The 23,847-nt window shown below is 43.1% G+C and overlaps 1 protein-coding gene across 1 annotated transcript in view; it reads left to right on the top strand.

The window, feature by feature from the left end:
* Positions 1 to 2,539: 2,539 nt before the first annotated feature.
* Positions 2,540 to 23,847, top strand: part of ccdc141 (coiled-coil domain containing 141) — a 33,522-nt gene continuing 12,214 nt past the window's right edge. Inside the window, exons 1-16 of the mRNA XM_078174701.1 lie at positions 2,540 to 2,828; positions 4,843 to 4,965; positions 5,728 to 5,958; positions 8,000 to 8,096; positions 8,981 to 9,117; positions 9,321 to 9,479; positions 11,702 to 12,963; positions 13,062 to 13,191; positions 13,314 to 13,433; positions 14,193 to 14,525; positions 15,170 to 15,361; positions 15,464 to 15,631; positions 16,595 to 16,717; positions 17,078 to 17,290; positions 17,404 to 17,541; positions 17,707 to 17,856. Coding sequence (XP_078030827.1) covers positions 2,673 to 2,828; positions 4,843 to 4,965; positions 5,728 to 5,958; positions 8,000 to 8,096; positions 8,981 to 9,117; positions 9,321 to 9,479; positions 11,702 to 12,963; positions 13,062 to 13,191; positions 13,314 to 13,433; positions 14,193 to 14,525; positions 15,170 to 15,361; positions 15,464 to 15,631; positions 16,595 to 16,717; positions 17,078 to 17,290; positions 17,404 to 17,541; positions 17,707 to 17,856 — 3,732 coding nt within the window. The 5' untranslated portion in view covers positions 2,540 to 2,672. The remainder of the gene's footprint in view (positions 2,829 to 4,842; positions 4,966 to 5,727; positions 5,959 to 7,999; positions 8,097 to 8,980; positions 9,118 to 9,320; positions 9,480 to 11,701; positions 12,964 to 13,061; positions 13,192 to 13,313; positions 13,434 to 14,192; positions 14,526 to 15,169; positions 15,362 to 15,463; positions 15,632 to 16,594; positions 16,718 to 17,077; positions 17,291 to 17,403; positions 17,542 to 17,706; positions 17,857 to 23,847) is intronic.

The raw sequence follows: 23,847 nt of genomic DNA on the forward strand, positions 1-23,847 counted from the left end.
GTGTTCACACCAAATCCGATTTGAATTTTTGCATTGAGCTACTTGCGAGTTTGAACGCTAGAATTGGTGTTTACATGCTTTATACGCATGTATAACTTGCATCATACATGCGTAAAATAGCTGAATCGATGAATGAACTTTCGCTGGTGCGTCCTCACCTTCATACGTCCCTGGTTGATCTCAATGCTGATTGGCTATCGTGGTGCGAATCAATCGCTGAAGTTCAGATTTTTTAATGAATAAGCATATGACACAAAATCATGCTACTAGCTTAATTTGCGCCACTTAATTTGCGTCTTTTGCATCATTCGCTCTGCGTCCATTGCATCCATCGCACCACTCGATGGGAATCCGTGTCTAATTGCATCTTTACATCTATTTCACTTGCCTGAAATGTTTTATTTGCGCCCGCTGAATAGAAGGTTTTGGTAAAAAACAGCTCATTTGATAGTTATGGTTGTTGACCCCTGTGCCATTTGACTGGTGGACAGAAAATTTTGCACCCTGAATCTGACCTCAACACAGCATCTTACCCAACATTCTATTAAGAAGAGTAAAAAGCAGAAAGTTCAGCATCACCGCTGACCGGATGACAAGATGTTTGGATTCTCTGGGAGAGGGTCAGTCGTACTTTTCTCTGGACGATAAACAAAACAGACACCGGCTTATTGCCTCATGATAGACGTACTGGTAAAACAAATTCACTCTCAATGACACAAAGAAAATAATTTGGATTTTTTAATTAATGACAAAACATCATGGAAGAAGAAAAAGGTTGTGAAAATAATAAAGGTTTAACCATCACTGACAAATACTGATCAGTATGTTTACTTCAAGTGAACTAGTGTAGAGCTGCAACGATTAATCAATAAATAAATAAATTAGTCAGTCTACAAGAAATTAATTGGCACCTATTCTGATACTATATATTTCTGCTTAGCTAAGGGATTTGCACAGAATCCCTTAAAAGGTTTCCTTCGTTAAGGACATTTTTTTTTTTTAGCTTATTTACTGCATTGAAAGAGATTTTACAGATGTACAGTTTCCATGAAGATTGTTTGTTTGTTTGGACAGAGGAAGAAAAGATTAAACTTCTGGATGAAAACAATCATAGAAAGCACAAACTACAAAGTAAATTTGGTCCCCAAATACCAGAAAACAGGAAATGACTGTAGGAAGAAGCAACAAAAACTAATTCAGTCAAATCTAAAGTGTATCCGTCAGGTTCTCCTGGTCACAGAACAGTCTTCGTGGGGTGTGTTAGTTTTTTCATTTATCACCATAAACTCAGTCATGCTGAAGTTAAGACAGAGTCAGAGGTACCTTTTACCCTGCTTTGGTTGCTAAGGTCTTTTGTGCAAAGGTCAAGGGATTCCTTAAGTATAAGACCAAGACAAGGAGAAACCTTAAATACTTAAGTAACCGTTTTCAGGAAACCTTAAAGAGAGGACCGAAGGGTGTTTGTGCAACTGACTGTATCATGAGGAAACCTTAACTAGGACTTTAAAGAAAATCTTAAGTTAAGGTGTTTTGTGAAACTGGCCCCTGAAGCTTTTCTTTGTCATACCTGATGATGAAGTGAACACCATCTGAAGACGTCACCTCGGACTCTGGGAAGTTACACAGCAGGAAAGGACGGCAGAGGAGACGCCCTCACACCAAAACAGGACAGCCACTAAAAAGGTTCACAGGCTGAGATCAATTTAAAAAACAAACAATTTTTTCAGTATTTCAATTAAAACAAAAATATATTTGTAATAAAAAAATAAAATAAAATTGTATTTTCTCTATTTTATTTGTTATTTTATGTTTAATTTTATTTATTTTTGTATTTATTCTGTGTATAGCTGTGTTTTTTGTACATTTGTATATGTTTTGTACAGTGAACAAGCAGATTCATCTATAATAACACTAAATTGTCGGCTGCAGCCCTGCTGTTGTTACCGTTCATCGATAATGACCTTGATAAAGTTATTTATTGATCGATCCGGTCATTAGCTCTGAATGTGTCTTTATATTTAGTGAGCGCTGCTGTGTGGTTTCCATGTGAGGCCAAATTGCTGTAAAGAGATCAGATATCATCTAAATCTGTTGGAGCTCCCCGTCGGCACTTTAGCTGCTGAGCTAATGTTAGCTAACATTAGCATTTCATACACCGGCTGAGCAAACAGACCTGAGACCAGCGGCAGACGCAGAATCACCACAGAGCAGCTCACACGTGTCATGTAGCGATGAAACAGTCGCCATCACACTCTGACTCAGAGTCTGAGCAGGTACAGTGTTGATCTGAACCTGGTGTCTGAATGGTACTGTTTTTATCTTTGTTACCAGAGAAGAAGAAGAACATCAGTATAACAGCCGATTCTGAACAGTTCTGTTTGTGGAACTATATTCATGTTCTCTATGTTCTGCAGGAGACCCGACTGCCAAAGTCCAGCAGCTGATGATCCAGAGTGACTCCGGCTGGTTCAGTGTCAGTTTGTGGAACGTTACATGTTCACTGTGAAGCTGCAACAGAAGGAGGAGAGGAGATAAAGAAGAAGAACAAAGCCGTCAGAACGATGAGAGAACTCGTTCATGTTCTGTCCAGAGAAAATCACTTTAATTTGAAGTGAGACGACAAACACTGGGATTCTTCAAATCTGACAGGATTCTGGATTTAATCTTTGTTCATGACGACCGGAGAGACTGAGGAGACATGTGGAGGACAGCAGGAGGCAGGAAGAAGAGAAGAAGGAGGGAACATGAAGGTGTCTCGCTCTTTCACTACTCTGAGCACCATCGCCATCCAGGCCGGCCAATCACTGCTGGTCATCTCTGTCCTCAAGGTACGTCTGACAGTAGGTTAACACACAAGGGAACACTTAAAGGTCACAGTCTAACAGGAAGTCAGTCAAACGTCAGCGATATCAATGTGTTCATTTATGAAGCACAAGTGATTGTGAATCAGTTTCAGCTGCTTTGGTGCAAATCAAAGTGACAACAGGTGCAATGGAGAGGCAAAAGCAAGACAACACCCAAAAAGGGAATGGTTTTACATGTGGTGTCCACAGACAGCTGCTCTCTCCTTATCCTTCCTGACTGATTCTTCTCTAGTTTGGTCTTCTGCTAGTGTCCTTGTCACTACTGGTAGCATGAGGTGGTACCTGCAGCCCAGTCAGGTCGCACAGGTAGTCCAGCTCCTCCAGGATGACACATCGATTCGTAAAGGTTTGCTGTGTCTCAAGAGCGTGGTGGAGATACTAGGAGACCAGTCGTTACACCAGGAGAGCTGGACAGGGCCGTAGAAGGGCATCAACCCAGCAGCAGGACCGGTATCTGTTCCTTTGTATGAGGAGGAACAGGAGGAGCACTGCCAGAGCCCTACAAAATGACCTCCAGCAGGCTGCTGGTGTGCATGTTTCTGACCACACTGTCAGAAACAGACTCCACGAGGGAGGCATGAGGGCCCCACGTCCTCTAGTGGGACCTGTGCTCACAGCTCAGCACCATGCAGCTCAACTGGCATCACCAGAAGTGGCAGGTCCACCATTGGCGCCCCGTGCTCTTCTCAGATGAGAGCAGGTTCACACTGAGCACACTGACAGGCGTGTAAGAGTCTGGAGACGCCGTGGTGAATGTTATGCTGTCCGTGACATCATCCAGCATGACCGGTTTGGTGGTGGGTCAGTGATGGTCTGGGGAGGCAGATCCTTCCTTGGAGGGTCACACAAGGATCACCTCCTGGTGCAGCGGGCCCTGGGTTCCTCCTGGTGCAGTGGGTCCTGGGTTCCTCCTGGTGCAGGACCTGGTGTGGTCAGAGTGTGTAGGCAGTTCCTGGATGATGAAGGCACTGATGCCATTGACTGGTCCTCTCTTTCCTCTGATCTAAATCCAACTGAGCACCTATGACGTTATGTATCGGTGCATCTGATGCTGCCAAGTACCACCACAGACTGTCCAGGAGCTCACTGATGCCCTGATCCAGGTCTGGGAGGAGATCCCCCAGGACACCATCTGCCGACAGAGAGCATACTGGCACGTGGGGGCTTATAGACAGCTAGCTTTGACTTAATGTTGATAAAAATCAGAATACTTACCTTAAATTTACTGAGTTTAGAGACACTGACACTCGACTTGAACGAGTTCTGAGACTTTGAAGTTTCTCTGGAGGCTTCGGGAGATACGAGTTTTCCAGTCACATGTGCTGTTTCCTGTTATAGAACAAACTATTTACTGATACTGCTTAAAGGGGACTGAGCTGTGTGTGTGTGTGTGTGTGTGTGTATAACAGCTGATGCCTCTCACTGTTTTGAAGGTGTGTGTGTGTGTTTTTGAAATATGTGTGTATGCCGGAAAGTAGGGCTATTGCCATTGTTTTTGAAGTGTGTGTGTGTGTGTGAGGTTATATGTGTTTGTGTGTGTGATTTAGTGCGTGTGTGTGTTTGTGTGTGTGTGTTTGTGTGGTCATGCGTCACGTTGTGTCTTTTTTGGTCGACATGCCAGAGATACTGTATCATCCTGAGGAATGCAACACACACACAAACACGCACTCAAACACACACGTGCACAGAGACACATGCAGCTCTGTCCGACCTGCTGCAGACAACATGACAAAATATTATGAATAAAACTTTATCAGCAGTTTAATGTAACAACAAACTGGTGAACTGAGTCTAACCAACTTCATCAGTAGTTATCATTACAGCTGGTGGAAAGTAACTAAGTACAACAATACTCAAGTACTGTACTGGAGTACAGTTTAGAGGTACTTTTTCATCACTCAGTGACAGAACAGACTGTTTTTAATACTGACTGTGTGTGTGTGTGTGTGTGTGTGTGTGTGTGTGTGTGTGTGTTCAGAGTGGGTATCTGGTCCACGTCCAGCTGGTCCAGGTCCATCCAGGTCTCTGTGAGATCGGATCAAACCAGGAGGAGAATCAGACCCTGATCCAGGAACAGCAGCACCTGATGGAGAAACTCAAGGTACACACACACCCAGCCCGGTCACCAGAAGAAAACATTTGCATCGTACGTTTATGAAAACCACAAAGACGTCACATTTGTACGTTTCACACTTAAACAGTACCTTTCTAGTCTTCCGACCACTCAAAGTGCTTTTCCACTATGTCACATTCACCCATTCACACACACTGATGGCCGAGGCTACCGTACATGGTGCCACCTGCGGCTCAGTAACCACTTACACACTCTCACACACTGATGGAACAGCCATCGGGAACAATCTGGGGTTCAATATCTTGGCCAAGGATACTTCAACCAGGAGCCAGGGATCGAACAGCGGACCTTCTAGTTCATGGACGACCTGCTCTACCTCTGAGCCACATCGACTAGAGGAATAAACGATGCCAGCGTCACTCGTCGGCAAACTTGTTAAAATGTATCAGGCCTGTTTGGATCGACATGCGAAGCCCAGTTCAGATCAAAGATTCACGATGAGACAAAACCATTTTAGAATGTTGCAGAAGAGCTCATCTCAAGCCGGCTGATGGTGTCACCTGCAACTCAGCTGGTCAAATCGCCGGTGGCTGGTTCTCTCTTAAATACACAGCAAATAATATTAACTTTTTAACAAGTGAGTTATTGTCATGTTTTTGTAGAATAACCTGTAATGTTTGTAATACCAGGTTGGCTATGCTAATGAGTGAACTTGTTCATTTTATTGGTGTCAGGACTGTGAGGAGATTTGTTCTGCATGAACCCTTTTTTTACCATCTGTTGTTTCAGAAACACGAGGCGGAAGTTCTTTCTGTGGTGGAGAGGAACCAACAGAATGAGCAGAGGAAGAGGACGAGGATGAAGAGTGAAGAGACAATGAACACGAACAAGGACAAGGAGGAAGTGCATGAGGCCATGGAGGCGTCTCTGAACGAGGGATGGTCTCTGCTCCTCTGTCTGCTACAGAGACGACAGGAAGTCCTGACGCTGGCTGCAGAGTTTTACCGCCGAGCTCTGGAGGTACCGTTGAAGAATGACCTCCACAAGGATTCAGTACACTGAGCTGGTCACAGGATTAATATAAAATTAATGTATTGAAATGTCAGAAATTAATAAGCCAATAAATAAATAAATACAAACATAAGTAAATTAAAAATGTAGAAATAAAAAAAAATAATAATACAAAAATAAATATGTTTGGGGAAATTAGCAGGGAAAATTCAATGGGCAAATAATAAACCAGTAAATGAATACAGAAATAAATAAATAGATACAAACATGTGTAAACTGAAAATGAATAAATAATTAAAGGGGAAAGTGTAATAAGTTAATAAATATAAATACAAAAAGAAGCACATTTACAGAGAATGTTAATTTATGTCACATTTTATCACTCAATTTATCAATGTATTCATGCCTACATTTATTTGTAATATTTTTGGTACGTTTATTGACATATTAATGTATTAATTGAATCATTTATTTATATATTTTTTTATTTTGGCAGTGTCAGCCCTCCATAGCTGATTTCCTGGTTAGGAAGGGATTTTAAAATCCCATCAAATTAGCATTATTATTTGGACCTTACTCATTTTTAAAAAACATTTTCACAAAGTTGCACACCTAAAAACAAAGCGCTGTGAGGAGGAACAGGAGAACACTGGCTCACACTTCCTGATTTAACTTTAGTCTCTGAGACGACCTGGTTATCTGTGTTTTTGTCCTTTAAATATGAAGGAGAGTATTTACTGTCCTGTGTTGAACCCTGAACATGCACTCTGTGTTGATGTAATACGACTCTCACATGTTCATCTACTGTGAAGCTGTTTGTGACCTTTGACCTCCTCCCTGTCAACAGTAAAAGGACGCGGTCCGTCCTCTGAGGACGTGATTTATCCCTGTCTCGTGTCTCCGTGAAGGACGTTTGTTTCAGCCTCACATTCCTCAGGCTGTGCTGTGGATTTGCCGGATCTGTGGTGTGCCGCTGTGAGCCGTGCTCATTGGACGGCTGCCATTTTATTAGCAGCACCTGCTGTCTGAGGACGCTCACCTGCTGCAGCCTTCGCCCAAACAGTCCAACAATGAGATTCTTTTTTCATCCTCTCTGAACAAACATCAGGTTTAGATGTGCTAGCAGCTCTTTGGATGATAATGCCAAGTGTGTCGGTCACTGATCCACCACTTTGGTCCAGATTATAACAGATGAAAGAGCTTTTGAATGGATTTCCATTAAATTATTGTTTAGACATTCAAATTCCCCAGAGGATGAATCCCTCTGACTTCAGTGATCCTCTGACTTTTGCTCGAGCAACACTAAGAGGTTGAGTTTTGTGATTCTGACCGAAACATTTCAACGTCTTTTGGATGAACTTTGATGAAATGCGGTCCATCGTTCGTGATCCCCACAGGATGAACTGTAATAACTTTAATGATTCTCTGACTTTCTAACGCCATCATCAGGTCAACATTTTAGTGTGTTAAATACTTACTCAATATGTGACGAGGTTGGAGTGAGAATATGTTGTCACTAGCGATCTCCTGGATGTGGTGGTTTCTACATTCTGGTATCACTTGCCGTCGCATCATCTCATCACTTCAGTTCATTGTCTTGAGAAGTTGTCTGGTGTCTCTAGTTCAGATCTTCAGTGGTTAAAATCCCAAACTGCCCACAGAACATCATCAACACTTTGTTTTCTACTTAATTTTAGTAATGATTTTATTTGTGGTGTGCCACAAGGCGCCATGTTAGGTCCATACACATTCTTATTTATACATGCTCCCCTATATCCTGCAAAATCACACCTGTCCAGGTGAGATCTTTCATAACATTACAATGTACAACTACAATAAAAACCTTCATCACCATATGAACCAGTACAACCTGATGATACTGGAAGTTTCAAAATCTGCTTTAACAGCATTAATCTGGGACGTCAGCTTGATGAATGCTTCCAGTCCAAACAGACTGCATCTCAGTTTTACCTTCATGCTCGACTTTAAACACACCTGACACTAACATCTATCTGTCTGTTAACACCTGTATCTGTCTGTCTGTCTGCAGTTTGCCGTCAGTGTGGACAGATTTGAGGATCTACAGATCAGATCGGACAACGTCACACTGACTGAGGTGCAGCTCAGATATGACTCCATGAGGAAAGGTACCAGTGATAATATTAGTTTTAGTATCAGCAGTATTTATAGAATTAAACACAGCTGCAGCACAAATTTAATTTATTGCCTTAAACTGCCTGAAGGCATGAATGACTGGTCTGAACCCTCCTGAATGCAGATACAGATATTTTAAAATAACTCATGCCAGTATAAACTGCATGTGAACTGGTTTGTTGTAGGTTGAGTTACAGGAGGTTAAAAACTATTTAAACAGGTTTTATACTGGTGTAAAACTATAGTGCACTGGTTTAATCCATAGAAAACTGATTTAAACCCATTCAGACTGGTTTACAATTTAGATAAACTGGTTTACACTCGTTAAGACCACATTAAATTAATGTTATAAACTAGTTTGAAAGGGGAAAAAACAGTTTTAAATTATACATAAAGTGATTTGAACTGGTAACAATGGTTTTAAATGATGTATAAAATTGTTTACACCACATTAAATTAATGATATAAACAAGTTTAAATGGGTAAAAATGGTTTTAATTGATATATATACTGGTTTAAACCAGTAAAATGGTTGTCAAGGATGCATAAACTGGGTTAACCTTTGATTTAACTGGTTTAAACCACACTAAATTAATGATATAAACTAATTTAAATGGGTAAAAATTGTTTTAAATTATGTATAAACTGGTTTAACTTTAGAGAATCTGGTTTAAATTACATTAAATGATGTATAAACTTTGAAGAAACTGTTATAAATCCTGGATAAACTGGTTTTCAGTGGAATAAATGATGATTAAACTGGTTTAAACTGGTTTGTTGCAGGTTGCTGGTTGTGCCTGACAGAGTTGTGTTATGAATCACTGCAACATGAAATAAAATCTCTCTGATCGTTGATGTCTTTGTGTTTTGATTTCAGATCTTCTGGGAAAATCTCTGCAGGTTTTAAGCAGCAGCAGCGTCCTGCTGCAGAAACTGAGACAGCTGCAGAGGACCGAGGCCCTCCAGAGGAGAGGAGGAGTACTGCAGGACCAGGAGGAAGAGGAGGAGGAGGAGGTGAAAGTGTTTCAGCTGCACATCTGACAACTGTAGAACAGATTTACTGAAAAAATGTGGTATTTGTATTGACTTTACAGCTTTAGTCTTCATGTATTCACTGCTGTGACATTGCTGTGGGGCGTGGCTACAGGTGCACCAGAGGACTCTTGCACTCTTTGTCGAACATGTAGGTTGATGCTGATGCTGCGTCCTCTCTCCAGAGCTCCCGGTGCAGCAGAGGGGTGGTGCTGAGGGTGGAGGAGCTGGTGGAGACGCTGCAGGATCGGAGGAGGAGGGCTGACCAGGCCTTCAGGCTGCAGCTCCAACAGGTGGAGAACAACATCAAGAAGGAAGAAGAGACCACAGAGGCTGAGTCTGAAGTAAGAGACAAACACAGCAGAGAGCAGACTCACAGCCTCATCATCACACACTGATTTAATTTATACAATTTATTTTGATAAGATATGAGATACACCTTTATTAGTCCCACAGCACCATACATACATCTATATCTATTCATATCTATGTCCATCTATATCTATATCCATCTATAGGTAGATAGACATTGATATAGATGTATATATATATTCCATGTGAAATACAGTGTAGTAATGTATGAGAGAATTACGGATGTGACAGCAGAGTGATTGAAGTGGCAGCAGTGAGAGTCATCAGTCTGATCTGTCGGCGTCCATCTAGAGTTCAGTTATAAATATCAGTCCTGTCTGCAGTCTCAGTCTTCGCTCTCACATGACCTCCCATTTAGAAAATAACCCTCAGATATTACACAGTGTTTCATTCTGACATTAGAACATCACGTTAAACATGCAGACGTTAATTTAAGAGTTGATTTGTCTGATTTCCAAGCAGCGATCCAAAACCTGCAGTTCCTCTGACGTCCACACACAAAACTTAAAATGCTAATGTGTCAAGGCTTCACAGTTTACTGTTTCTTGTCTGTAAAATGAAATAAAATCAAAGCTCTGTTTCTGCTGAGGGAAATGTTTTTGACTTTACTAAAATAAACAGGAGGTTGACTTGACTTTGGACAATGTTAACGTAAGTATTTACAGGCAATTGTACAGGGGCTGAACCTTTTATATAGCTCTGCTGTTTATATTTTATTAAAGCAGCTGTGCGGAACTTTTTACCATTTATAAAACTGCAGCGGGCATTGCTGAACACATAACAGTTTTACCAGATGTGTCTATAAGGACTTGGTTGTACTTTCGATGTCATGGCGGATAAAGAAGGAGCACCATCTAAAAGAAAAAGAACAGAAGAACAGAAGAAGGCTAAACGGGACAGTGATAAACACGTGTAAACCTTGGTCGGGCATTCACCAAGTGGAGAGAGCTGAGAGATTTGAAAGGTTTTAAAACTGATCCCGAGTTGGCCCTTTTCCTAATCGACAGGTATGTAATTTTTGTTTTTATTTAGAGAATAAACCGCAACTTGTTAGACGTTGTTTCACTTCAATATACGACGACATGGAGGTTATAAGCAAGCTAAATGTAACGTTAGCTGATGTGAACCGCTTTTGTCTAGTAACGTTACAACAAACGCCACAAAATGATCTGTGACTGTGACCATGAACACAAATATACAGCAGGCAGTTGTCCTCAGTTTATAAGAAATTCAGAGCTACACCAGAACATTTATGATTTTCCTCTCGCTCTCCAAAACAAATGCATGTGGTAACTGCCGGTTGCAGTCGAGATTTTACGAATGAAGCCGAATGCCGGCTGCAGTCGGAATTTTACGACACCAGGCTGTGGGTGTCATACCGCTTCGACCAAAAGGGGGCGCTATAATCAACGGAAATGGAAAGTTCCGCACAGCTGCTTTAAGGCTTAAAGTTAAGGGCGGGGCCTCTTTGAGTGACAGACTGTCTGCAAGGTCCTGCTACAGTCCATGAGTCAGATCCACCCCTTGCTCCTCTACAGCTCCACCCTCTCACCCAAATATGGTCACTTCTGGCTCCAAAAAAACAACATGGCGACAGTCTAAATGCCGAACTGAAGGCTAAGAAACAGGAGTCCACAAACCAGTGGGTGAAGTCATGATAGCTACGTCAGTTAATTTATACAGTCTATGGTGTAAACCTTGACTTAGACCACGCTCTTTAGCAGAGGTGGAACCTGAATCAAGACACGGCTAAAGGGGGAATCCAAACATTTGGACTTCCGTGGACCTGCAGACTTTACTGTTGTGTACTGGTGACGGTCTGTCAAGACTCTGTTAGATTTTTTCATCAAGTCCACAAAACCACTGCATTCTCCAGAAACTCCACCAGACTTTGTCCAGGTTACCCATAGATAAATTCACCAGGTCATGTTCATGTAGTGATGTCTATCATTGCCCTTTTGCCCAAATATGGTCACTCCTGGCTCATAGAAAACAAGATGGTGACGAAATCGGGGCTTTAAAAACGGGAGTCCACAAATCAGTGGGTGACGTCATGGTAGCTGCGTCAATTATTTCAACAGTCAGTGTTGATCTTTCACTGTACAACAATAGTGTTTAACATTAACAGGAAGTTCATGAAGAAGAGTCAGACGTGCAGTATTTATACTGACACATCCCTCTGTCTCCACTGCAGGACTGGAGTCTCACAATTCATGAGATCCTGGACCAGGACCTGCAGAGCACAGACCTGAGGTCAGATTCAACAACAGCAACAGGAACCACAGACCTGCAACCAGGATCCAAGTCAGACCTCAAGTCAGAATCGAAATCAGATTACACTGCAGACCTTAACCCCGCAGCCAGTTCAGACCAGACACCAGGACTGAACTCATATCTGAAGCCAGAATCCAGATCAGAGGACACCAAAGACCTGCAACCCAGATCAGAGTTGAAGCCTGGATCTAAATCAGACCTGTTTAAAAACCAGTCTGGATTCACATTAAACCTGATGGCTCGTTCTAGATCTGACCCCAAGTCAGATTCTAAACCAGAGGAGAGCCAAATCCTGCAGCCCGGATCTAGTTCAGACCAGACGTCAGGACTGAGATCATATCTGAAGCCAGAATCCAGATCAGAGAAGACCCAAGACCTGCAGCCTAGAACTGGATCAGCCTCACAATCTGGATCCAGATCAGAGGAGTCAGGATTAAAGTCCAACCTGCAGCCAGGATCCAGGTCAGACCTCAAGTCAGAATTTAAATCAGACGAGACTGAAGTCCTTCAGCTCAAATCAAAGTCTGGATCTAAACCAGACCTGATCAAAAACCTGCAGTCTGGATTCACATTAAACCTGATGGCTCATTCTAGATCTGACCTCAAGTCAGATTCTAAACCAGAGGAGACCAAAGACCTGCAGCTCGGATCTAGTTCAGACCAGACGCCAGGACTGAGATCAAATCTGAAGCCTGAATCCAAATCAGAGCTGCAGCTTAAATCCAGATCAGAAGAGACCAAAGACCTACAGCCTGGATCTGGATCAGCTTCACAGTCTGGATCCAAATTAGAAGAGTCAGGATTAAAGTCCAACCTGCAGCCAGGATCCAGGTCAGACCTTGAGTCAGATTCTAAACCAGATGAAACCAGAGACCTTCAACTTGGATCAGAGATGAAGCCTGGATCTAAACCAGACCTGATCAAAAACCTGCAGTCTGGATTCACATTAAACCTGATGGCTCGTGCCAGAACTGACCTCAAGTCAGATTCTAAACCAGAGGAGAGCCAAGACCTGCAGCCCGGATCTAGTTCAGACCAGACGCCAGGATTGAGGTCATATCTGAAGCCAGAATCCAGATCAGAGCTGCACCCTGAATCTAGATCAGAGAAGACCAAAGACCTGCAGCCAAGACCTAGATCAGCCTCAGAGTCTGGATCCAGATCAGAGGAGTCAGGATCCAGGTCAGATGAATCTGTGTGACGGAGCTGTGATCTGTTCAGATTTCTAACATTTGTAAAACATGAAATCTGCAATCTGCATTTCTTCTTCTGTGGTGCAGTGAACAGGTGGCAGGGCTGCAGAGCATGCTGGGAAAAGAGACTCCAAGTGAAGAAAGCCACGCCCACCAAACCCTCCTGACCAATCAGAGGCTCCAGCTGCTGTCGTCATGTGAACGCCTCATCGACAAGGTTTGGTTTTTCCTTCTTTACAGCAGCTTCATGTTGCTGTTTGAGATAGAGGTACTTTAGTGTGTGTGTGTGTGTGTGTGTGTGTGTGTGTGTGCGTGTGCGTGTGTGTGTGTGTGTTGCAGGTGTGTACCTGGGTGCAGCAGGGCAGCAGTGTGTTGTCTAACAGCTGTGAAGCCGGACAGAAGCTCTCTGAGGCCGAAGACACTCTGAACACACACCTACAGCTGCAGACACAAGCTGAGGTATATATACACACACACACAGACACACACACACACACACACACACACACACTTACATACATGCACACACTATTTATTATGCCTCCACACCGACGATGGCCGTGGCCAGAGGCATTTTGTTTTCGGGTTGTCTATCCATATGTACTTCCCTCCCATGCTTGTGAACATGATATCTCAAGAACAGCTTGAGGGAATTTCAAATTCAAATTTGGCACCAACATCCATTTGGACAGAGGAATAAACTGAATAGAATTTTGTGGTTGAAGGTCAAAGGTCAGTGCCACTTCACAAAATATGTTTTTGACCATAACTCAAGGATTCATAAGCTGAAAACACACCAGCGCTGCCGCAGGACAGCGCATCATGTGACATGTGTTAAGTGCCGCCCCAGCACACACTGTACGCATCAGGCTGCAGCTCGTCAACAGATGACCATACAAAGTTATTATTAACAACCACGGGGTGATAATTCTAGTTTTTATTTTAACTTTAATCCCTTATAAAACACTGGAGCTTTGGAAAAAAAAAAAAAAACAGTCCCACCCATTAGCCCCGTTTTGGATCCATTGTCACATTATATAACAGTCATGTCTGTGAAGTGATTTGAAATCTGTCACTTATAAAAACAGTCATCAGATGTTGTTAAAATAAAGTTAATAATCAAAATCAAACCTGAAACTGAACCCACTCTCAGATCCTGGATCAGTTTTGGGTAAATCCATTTTTTCACCTGAACGTTGGTTCTGTGTTTGTCTCCAGTCCACAGGCCTCGACGCAGAGAACATGAAGCAGATCCTGGATCAGATCAGAGCTCAGCACACCAGTAGAACCAGTCCGCAGCCTCCCCCTGATCCCAGTAGACAGCTGTCCCCTCTGAGGGCTCTGACAGAGCAGCTGAAGAGACGCTGTGCAGGAGGACAGACCAGAACCAGCTCTGCTCCTCCTGCTGCAGACCTGACGACCTCACTGAGTCCTGAACTCACTAGTCGAGTGGATCAGGTCCTGAAGGAGCTGCAGAGTCTGAAGATGAAGATCGACTCAAACCTGCAACTGCTGCGACCCTACGTCTCTTTCCTCAGGACAGCCCAGCAGGTCAGATTGTCCTGTGGTGTCCATGAAGACAGTCCACTGGGTCTGTGTCCATCTAAACGACCTGATGTCTCTGTAGCTCTTTTATCCACTTCCTTACACACTAAACATCGCCGGGTCCTTTAATGAATACCTATGGATAATAGGGTTATTTATTGTGTCACTGCTGGGTTATTTAAAAAAAAATTAAACCATTGAATCAGACTGAATATGTCAGCTTGAAAAGCCTTAGTTTATAAAAAGCTAAAGTGAAAACAGTTCACAGTATATTCTACTTTAGTTAACAACCCAATGTTAATGAAATGTATCATGTATCAGATCTACTTGGGTGGGAGCAGCTCCTCTTTCTGATGCATGAAATTAACTGTATAAAAATACTTAAATTGATATTTAGTGATGCAAAGTGTGATGAAGCGTAGATCAGTTCTGAGAGTTCTGCATTAAAATGTTACTAAAAGTACAGAAGGATCAACAGATATGTGTACCACAAGTATCCACAGTAAAAGTACTTCAGAATGTGTGCTGCTGTTTGTTCTGTGTGAGCTGTAATGTAGAGTGCAGCCTCTGGGGGGCGCTGGCAGAGAAATATGGTCAGTCACCAGGTGAAGCTAACTGGGCTGTCAGCTGATGGTGCTCCTTTCTTCCAGGTGGAGGAGGAGCTGGGAGACCTGGGGGAGCTCTACAGAAGGAGACCAGAGGAGGAGAAGGAAGGTGGTGGCTCCAGGTCATCAGTGAAGAAGAAGAAGAAGAAGCAGGTTGACAGCTGCTGGCAGGAAACGCAACAGAGGCTTCTCACCTGTCAGGACCTGGGAAACAACTTCCTCCATACTGTTACCATGGTAACCAGACTGTCGTGAATCCAAACAAAGGGGACGATTCAAATGTGACATCCTGTGAACCACGACGAAGAATTTAGAGTGATATTTTTATGTTTGTGTCAGGTATGTGGATCAACGTTGAACCTGCAGTCTGTGGTGTTGGCGGTGCAGCAGACGCTGAAGCAACTCAGCAGAACCAAACAGGAAGTGAATGAGCTGCGGAGTCAGCGGGAAATGCAGATCCAAGAGCAGCAGGAGAACTACAGGAAGTACTCAGAGAGACTATACAAGGTACTCACTACTGCACCACAGGGTACTCACTACTACACCACAAGGTACTCACTACTACACTACAAGGTACTCACTACTGAACCACAGGGTACGCCCTACTACACCACAATGTACTCACAACTACACCACAAGGTACTCACTACCACACCACACCACAGGGTACTCACTACTACACCCCAGGGTACTCATTACTACACTACAAGGTACTCACTACTGAAACACAAGGCACTCACTACTACACCACAGGGTACTCACTACTACACCACAGGGTACTCATTACTACACTACAAGGCACTCACTACTGAAACACAAGGCACTCACTACTACACCACAGGGTACTCCCTACTACACCACAGGGTACTCACTACTACACCACAGGGTACTCCCTACTACACCACAGGGTACTCCCTACTACACCACAGGGTACTCACTACTACACCACAGGGTACTCACTACTACACCACATGGTACTCACTACTACACCACATGGTACTCCCTACTACACCACAAGGCACTCCCTACTACACCACAGGGTACTCCCTACTACACCACAGGGTACTCACTACTACACCACATGGTACTCACTACTACACCACAAGGCACTCCCTACTACACCACAGGGTACTCCCTACTACACCACAGGGTACTCACTACTACACCACAGGGTACTCACTACTGAAACACAAGGCACTCCCTACTACACCACAGGGTACTCATTACTACTACACCAAAGTGTACTCACTATTACACCACAGGGTACTCATTACTACACCAAAGTGTACTCACTATTACACCACAGGGTACTCATTATTACACCAAAGGGTACTCACTATTACACCACAGGGTACTCATTACTACTACACCAAAGTGTACTCACTATTACACCACAGGGTACTCATTACTACACCAAAGGGTACTCACTATTACACCACAGGGTACTCATTACTACTACTGTGTTTTCAGACTGTGCAGGACTTGACGAGTGTCTCTGAGATGTTGGACTCGTGCACTCTGATGGATCTGGGTTCAGACCTGCAGACCTCCAGACTGCTGCAGCGCTTTGCTCAGGCCAAACCACATTTTACTGTAAGTCCTCTGATTTTACTCTCCTGGGACTTTTGAAACCACTGGGACCTTTGAACAGTTTGGACTTTGGGTACCTTTGGACTGCAGGGACAGATGGCAGTGTAATCACAGCTGTCCCAGGAGTCCTTGTGGTCCATCACCAATAGACCTCCTGGGACAGCTGTGATTGTTGGGCGATGGTTACTGGTAGATATCGTTCCGAACAACAGGGACTTTTGACCTTGTAGGACTCTTTGGGACCACTGGGTCTCGCTGAAGTCTGTGGACAACTTGTAGGTGAAACTTTGGATAAAGTTTGGACCACAGGGAGGACTTGACCTTCGGTGTTACAGCATAGACTCTGTCTCTTCCTCTCTGCAGCAGCTGGACGCTGAGGTGGAGTTCTTGGTGAAGAACTGGGAGACTGTGAGAGGAGTCCAGGACAGGCTGGAGGTGGAGGAGCTGAAGGGAGGAGCAGTGAAGGAGGAGGAACTGTCAGAGCTGCTGGAGCTTCAGGAGAGAATGAAGAACAAGATCAACGAGAGCGAGTCGATCCTGATGCTCAGCGAACGCTTCCACCTCACAGCCAGACAGGTCAGAGGAGGGCGGAGCTTATTTTACAAAGTTTAATTGGCTCCACATGATCAGAGATAAAATCTGTAAACCTCCAACCAGCTAATTGGAGTGTGTGTTGTGTGTGTGTCCAGCTGGAGGCGCTGCTCCAGTCAGAGCCTTTAACTGGTTCTACTGGATCCAGTGAGGCCGAGCAGAGTCAGCAGATCCAGAGTCTGTATAAAACGGCGTCAAAACTGAAGACAGACATCTCCTCCGCCCTCAAACACTCTGTGAGTACTTTACTCAAGTACTGCCACAATTTAGAGGTATTTCATACAGATTCAGATTTAATTTGTGTGTTGGATCCAGAACTCAAACCACATGCAGATGAGAATACTTGGGTACTGTACGACTACTTGAGTACAGGTGGTGAGTACTTTGTGTACCTGTGTCAGGATTGGACAGGTTTCAGAGTGGAGCAGCTGGAGACTCGTCTTCACTCTCTGGACTCACTTCATGTCTCGTGGCTGAACGAAGCAGCTCAACGGGAAGAGAAGCTCCGCAGACAGCTGCTGACCTGCCTCCTCAACGATGACATCGCCCAGGTGAGGTCACAGGTCACAGGTGCTCCTGAAAAAGACTCCTTTCACCTGGAGTCAGGTTTGGTACCTGGGCAGGTAACACCTGACTCAGGATGTAGCACATTTAAAACCCACCGCAGTCGACCAAAGTGCTGTACAAATTAACGGAATGACACACAGATATATAGCAATATAACATGTCTTGAGTTAAACCCTTTTGCTCTTTGGAGAGCATAGGTCATTCATGAACTTCCTCCAGCTAGTTCGGTGTTGGGCGATCTTCTCTGCTTCCTTCCAGGATGTTCTTGTGTCCTTGAGTTCCGCCTCGACAGACCTTTTCCAGCTCTTTCTTGGTCTTCCTGGCTTTCTTTTCCCTTGTGGGTTCCAGGTTGTATATATATATATATATATATATATATATATATAACATGTACACAAATATTAAACAGAATAAAACTGTTGAGAACAATACCATATGTAAAAAAGATTATGAAATACTAAAATATTATCATTTGATTGACAGCGGGAGGCTATTCCAGAGTTTTGGAGCAGCTACTGCAAAGGCATAATCTCCCTTACCCACCAGTCTAGATCGTGGGACAGTTAAAAGACAATGTTATGAGGATCTCAGAGGTTGGGAGTTGGAGTAGGGGCAGAGAGGTTCAGCAATATACTGGGGTGCCTGCCAATGTACGGCTTTAAAAACAAATAAAATAACCTTAAAATCAGCCCTGTATTTGAGAGGTGGCCAGTGCAGGGATGTTAGCACTGGTGTAATGCTGTCTCTTTTTCTGGCACCAATGAGTCTCACTGCAGCGTTGTGCACCAGCTGCAGGTGAGACAAAGACGACTGGCCGATACCCAAGCACAGAGAGTTGCAATAGTTGAGCCTTGAAGAGATTAATGCAGTGGTTACAGTCTTCAAGCCAGTGTAGAATGATGTTGTTCACTAGTTTGTCCAGCAGAGGGAGCTGCTGCCTCCTGTCTGTTTGTCTGTTTGTCTGTTTGTCTGACTGAACCAGCAGCAGGACTCAGTCTGTATCAGAGTCAGATCAGTTAGAGAACCAAATTATGTTTTATTTTACTGCTCTGTTATTCCCAAATTAATTAATCTGGTGTTTCCTGTAAAGACGTAAGGAAAAACAGAAATCTCCTCAAAGGAAAAACTTATTTATATTCTAAAGTTATTTATAACTGAAAACTTTGAAGTGTATCAAAATATGGTATTTCTTTACAGGAAACTAACAGGAAAAATATCATGAAAAGAGTTACTGGATTGTTTAAATCTCTAAAGTTTCAGACTATAAATAAGTTTCACTTACACTGTAGGTTTTTGTAAACTCGAAGTTAAACTGATATATTTCATATTTTGGAGTTAAATCAACCCTTCATAGCTAATTTTAATCAATTTATCTGAAGAAACACCTGAAATTCAAATCATTTAATACTTTTCTAAGGGAACTTTTCCACCAGCCTCCACATGGACGTCTCCGCTGTAAAGCAGCCGCTGGCTCAGTTTAATCAGAGTCTAAATATAACTGAAGTCAGCAGGACACTTTTAGATTTTAATGCGGTCCATAAAGTCTCTCAGCTCACTGAGGGAGTCTCTGTATCAAAAACTGGACCTGATGGGTCTCTGTCTTGCAGCAGTTTGTAGGAGAAGCAGAGCTGTAGTCAGTTAGTGAACAAAAAAGTTCCCTCATATTTCTGGATTGAACGCAGGCACTCAGGAAATGTGCCGGGCTTTGAAGCCAATTTTTATCGTGGCTAAACAGTGAAATTAAACTGCCAGGTCTGACACATAATGCTGTTGGGCACAAAAAGACTTTTTCCCGTAGACTTACACGGGGAAAGAGACGTCTGTGAACCAGTGGATACATTTTTTTGAGCACCAAAACCCCAAAATCAATTGTTTCACTATCAGAATTTGTTGGGCCATCACAAGTAGTGCGAATCATCCAGGTAATTTTATATGCGGCAGCTAAACATTTTTATGCTTCATGCACCGCTGAGCAAGTTTCATAGTAATGATCAGGGCCCCGCCCCCCAACGCTGTATCCAGGTCTCTTTACACATCCATGATTGAAACATGTTCAGCTGCAGTTCCTCTAATGTCCACCAGGTGCTGCTTCAAATAAACTGTATTGAAGTGAATGGACAACCCCCAACTTCTCTCTGTGAAAACAAATTAGATGAAGTTAATTACTCAGAAGATTTAACATGTTCTGTTTCCATTTTAACAAAATCAGTCGATGTGCCAGCAATATCACACAGCGTACCATGTTATATTGGATATTTGACATCTCTGTCATAACTGCTTTCACTCCAAAAACTGCGAGAACTGGGTGGGTTCAGGAGATTTCTGTAAAACCTCAGACAGAGTTTGAAATATTTTAGTCCAGTGATTAATAATCCTGGCGGCATGGTGGTGCAGTGGTTAACATTGTCGCCTCACATCAAGAGGTAGGGGAGCCCTTCTGTGCAGAGTTTGCATGTTCTCTCCATGTCAGTGTGGGTTTTCTTCGGGTGCTCCGGTTTCCTCCCACAGTCCAAAGACATGTAGGTGAATTGGTGACTCTAAATTGTTAATAGGTGTGAATGTGTGTAATATTTTGAATTGCAGCAATCCATGTCCAGTACAGAAGAGGACTGGACGTGTTCTGTGGCCTTTCTCCACGGAAGTACGTTAATTTCCACCCCTAGGTCATCCTACTGGACCTCTCTGTGGTCCAGTGTGGTCATACAATCTGTTTGTGTTAGTGGGCCTTCAATTTTGGGTATGGCTCTTTTGGTTGAAGGATTAGATGAAAACTATGCATCCATTGTAGAATCAGATGGCTCACTGGGAGAGGATGGGAATGATCTTTTAACAAAAAAAAATCAGTGTTTTTTCCTGATTTTGTAGAAGATTTTGTCAGTGAATAAGGGGCCGTACACATGCCACGCCTTTAACCGCCTGGAAAACGCAAGGTCAGGCACTGGGCTCCACTCTTGTGTCTTTTGTGTGCCAGCTTTCAAGAGTGTGGTGTCAGGTTGCATCTGTGGTTACTAAGCAACCTCAAGAAACACTGTATCATAGCCTATTTACCTGAAATCCTGAGTGCAGAGCTGATCTTCTTCCAGGAGCTGTTTGAGTGCAGGCTTATTGTCTGTGGAAGAGATGTAAAGCTCTGGGTAGCCCTACACTAAAATGATCAAATTCTTCACCATATTTATCACGGAATGGTATTTACAGAAGGTGGGAAAGATAGCTGATGATGATCCCAATGAATTTCGGGCGCAAAAAAATGTGCCATGTGTACAGCCCCTAGGTCTAGTATTAATTGTACGCCTTTATGGTACCATTGGTGAAATGTCGGGTCAGAGAGAGGTGGAGTGAATTGTCTGTCAGTGGAGCTAATACTGAACATTTCCTCAAGGCAAATTTTTAGTGTCACATTCAAGTTTGGTGAAATGCCAAATTCACTGATTAAATGCTGAGTCCAAACTGAGTCGTAGCCTGTTAGCTTTGTGTTTAACATCCTATTGGAGGATGAACTGCTCCAGAAATGATAAATGGACTGACTCTTCACACAGCAATAAGACTGAGTGGTACAAATATGTCCGTGGGATAAACACACTCTGCCTGTGACTTATTTAGCAAGCTCGTCAGCTAGTTTAGATAACTTATGTGATGGACTGGTGACAGGAGCATGTTCCAGGTTGGCTATCATGCTAGCTGTTAGCTCACAGGCCGTCGTAGTTTGTTTCTGGTCTGTGTTTGTGTTGACTGACTTCACATGATGCTGAAATTATTTTCTGGCTCCAGTAAAATTAAATCATAGAATGTAAAAACTTTACTGGTGCTACTGGTTCAATCTGCTGTGTCACTGAGCAGCAGCTGCTAAAGGCATGGGCAGGGGGGTGGGGGTCAGATCAGAAATACAGGCCGAGTCAGCCACTGGGTATTTCCCATCATGCACCTGGTGCTGCGTATCAGGAGCACAGTGAAACCTGCAGGAGCAGCTGGACTTCAGACTCACTCAGTACGTTTACATGCACAGTTAAGTTGAGCTACATTTAAAGCTCCACTAAGCCATTTCATTATGGATTACCCACCACTGAATTCACCAGGTCATGTAGTGAGTTCTCTTGTTTCAAAAAGATTGCTAATGTGATTCATGATGAGAAACATTCAGTAGAACACTCAGATCAGTTACAGCATCAAGAGCTCAAGATTGGTAGTACCTATGGCAATGACTGAGCACCTCTGAAGACTTGGTGTGACTGTAGTATGCACTTACGGCTGCTGACTGAAAGTGCATACTACCACCACACCAAGACTGTTTTTCTTGAACCTTTCTCAAAGTGTGACAGTATCAGCGGGGAACCATTTCCAGTTGGAGGGCTTAACTGTTCACAAAGTGAAGCTGAGAAGTTCTGTAATGGGACACCACAACTAACTCCACCATCAACACTCAGTCGGAGGGATGAAGGGTGACCTCGGGGGTAAAGAGAAGAAGTGACTTGTTTGTGTGCACATCGCTGAATCACCTGAAGGGGATCTACACCCATCTGTGTTTGGATGAGGTGTTATTAAAAACAAACTTGTTGTTGAGGACTGGTTCTATTTTTGTTTCTTGGTGGGTTGGTTATTCTCACTGCAGACATTTAGAGTGTTTCTGGTTGTCATTAACAATCATCAGAGGATCACTTCATCACAGAGTCCGCCAGCTGAACTCTGAAAGATATCTGAATTAGATTTGTGTACCAAGAGTTCACCGTGGGTACAGCTGCGAGGGTCCTAAGGACGGAGGGAGGGATACTTTTACTGGTACTTCATGTTATTCTTGGTAGTTTATTGTACTTTTGTTTTCTGAGATATTTTACAGTACTTTTGGGGTATTTACATAATCATTTGGGGGGGGAGGGGTCATCATATTCTGGTGAACTTCATAATACATCAGGATACTTCATGATAGTTTGTGGCATTTTTTTGTACTTTGCAATAAATCTCTATGGGGTACTTGATGGTCCTTAGATGTAGTCCATTGCCCTGTATAGTAGTCTGGGATACTTTTGTAGGTAGTTCATGGTACACTGTTGCAGTTTGCAGTACTTTTGGGTATACATGGTCTACTAGCGTACTTCATGGCTTTGTAGTAGTTCTTGGTACTGTATGATAATCTCTTTTGGGGTCCCTTGGTCCTCTGGGGTAGTTCAATGTACTTCATGATCTCCTGGGGTCCTTAATAGTTACTTCATTGTACTTTGGGACAGTTTGTTGTCCTTTGAGGTAATGATTTTTTTATGACCTTCTGGTTTACTTCATGATTCTCTGGTATACTTCATATTACTTTGTGATACTTTCTCGTACTCTTCTGTAATCTCTTTGGAGTTCTTTGTGGTCCTTAGGTGTAGTTCATTGCCCCGTTTCATCTTCTGGGATACTTTAATAGGTACTTTATGGTACTTTGTTCTTGGTGCTGTATGGGTATCTCTTTTGGAGTCTCTTGGTCCTTTGGGTTAGGTCAGTGTGCTTTATGTTCTTCTGAGATACTTAATGATACTTTGGAGTATTTTACAGTACTTTGTAGTACTCTTTTGGGGTACTACATGCTCTTCTGAGGTCCTTAGTAGTTATTTATGGTACTAGGACAGTTTGTGGTATTTTAATGTAATTGTATAAGTGTAAGAAATGAAACTTCCTGATAGTCTGGGGTACTTTGTTACTTTGTAGTACTTAATGGTAATTTCTGAAGTACCTCATGATTCTCATCATGGTAAACTCATTGGATCTTCCTCCTGGTAGTTTTTGGGTTACCTTCCATGTAACCTTTGTTATTTCAGTGCTCCTCACAGTTGCTCAATCCAGGGTTTCCCCAGACGACTTTTGAACCTTACTCCACCTCGATGTTAGAAAAACAGTCCAACCTCCTCAGCCTCTGATTTCAATGTCTTCATCTGTTTGACCAATAGACCACAGTGTCTCTGACTGCTTCAGTCTCTCTCAGCTGTCCTCAGCTGACAGATCAG

The sequence above is a fragment of the Epinephelus lanceolatus genome, chromosome 14 (assembly GCF_041903045.1).
Source record: "Epinephelus lanceolatus isolate andai-2023 chromosome 14, ASM4190304v1, whole genome shotgun sequence".
In the NCBI taxonomy this organism is placed as follows: domain Eukaryota; kingdom Metazoa; phylum Chordata; class Actinopteri; order Perciformes; family Serranidae; genus Epinephelus; species Epinephelus lanceolatus.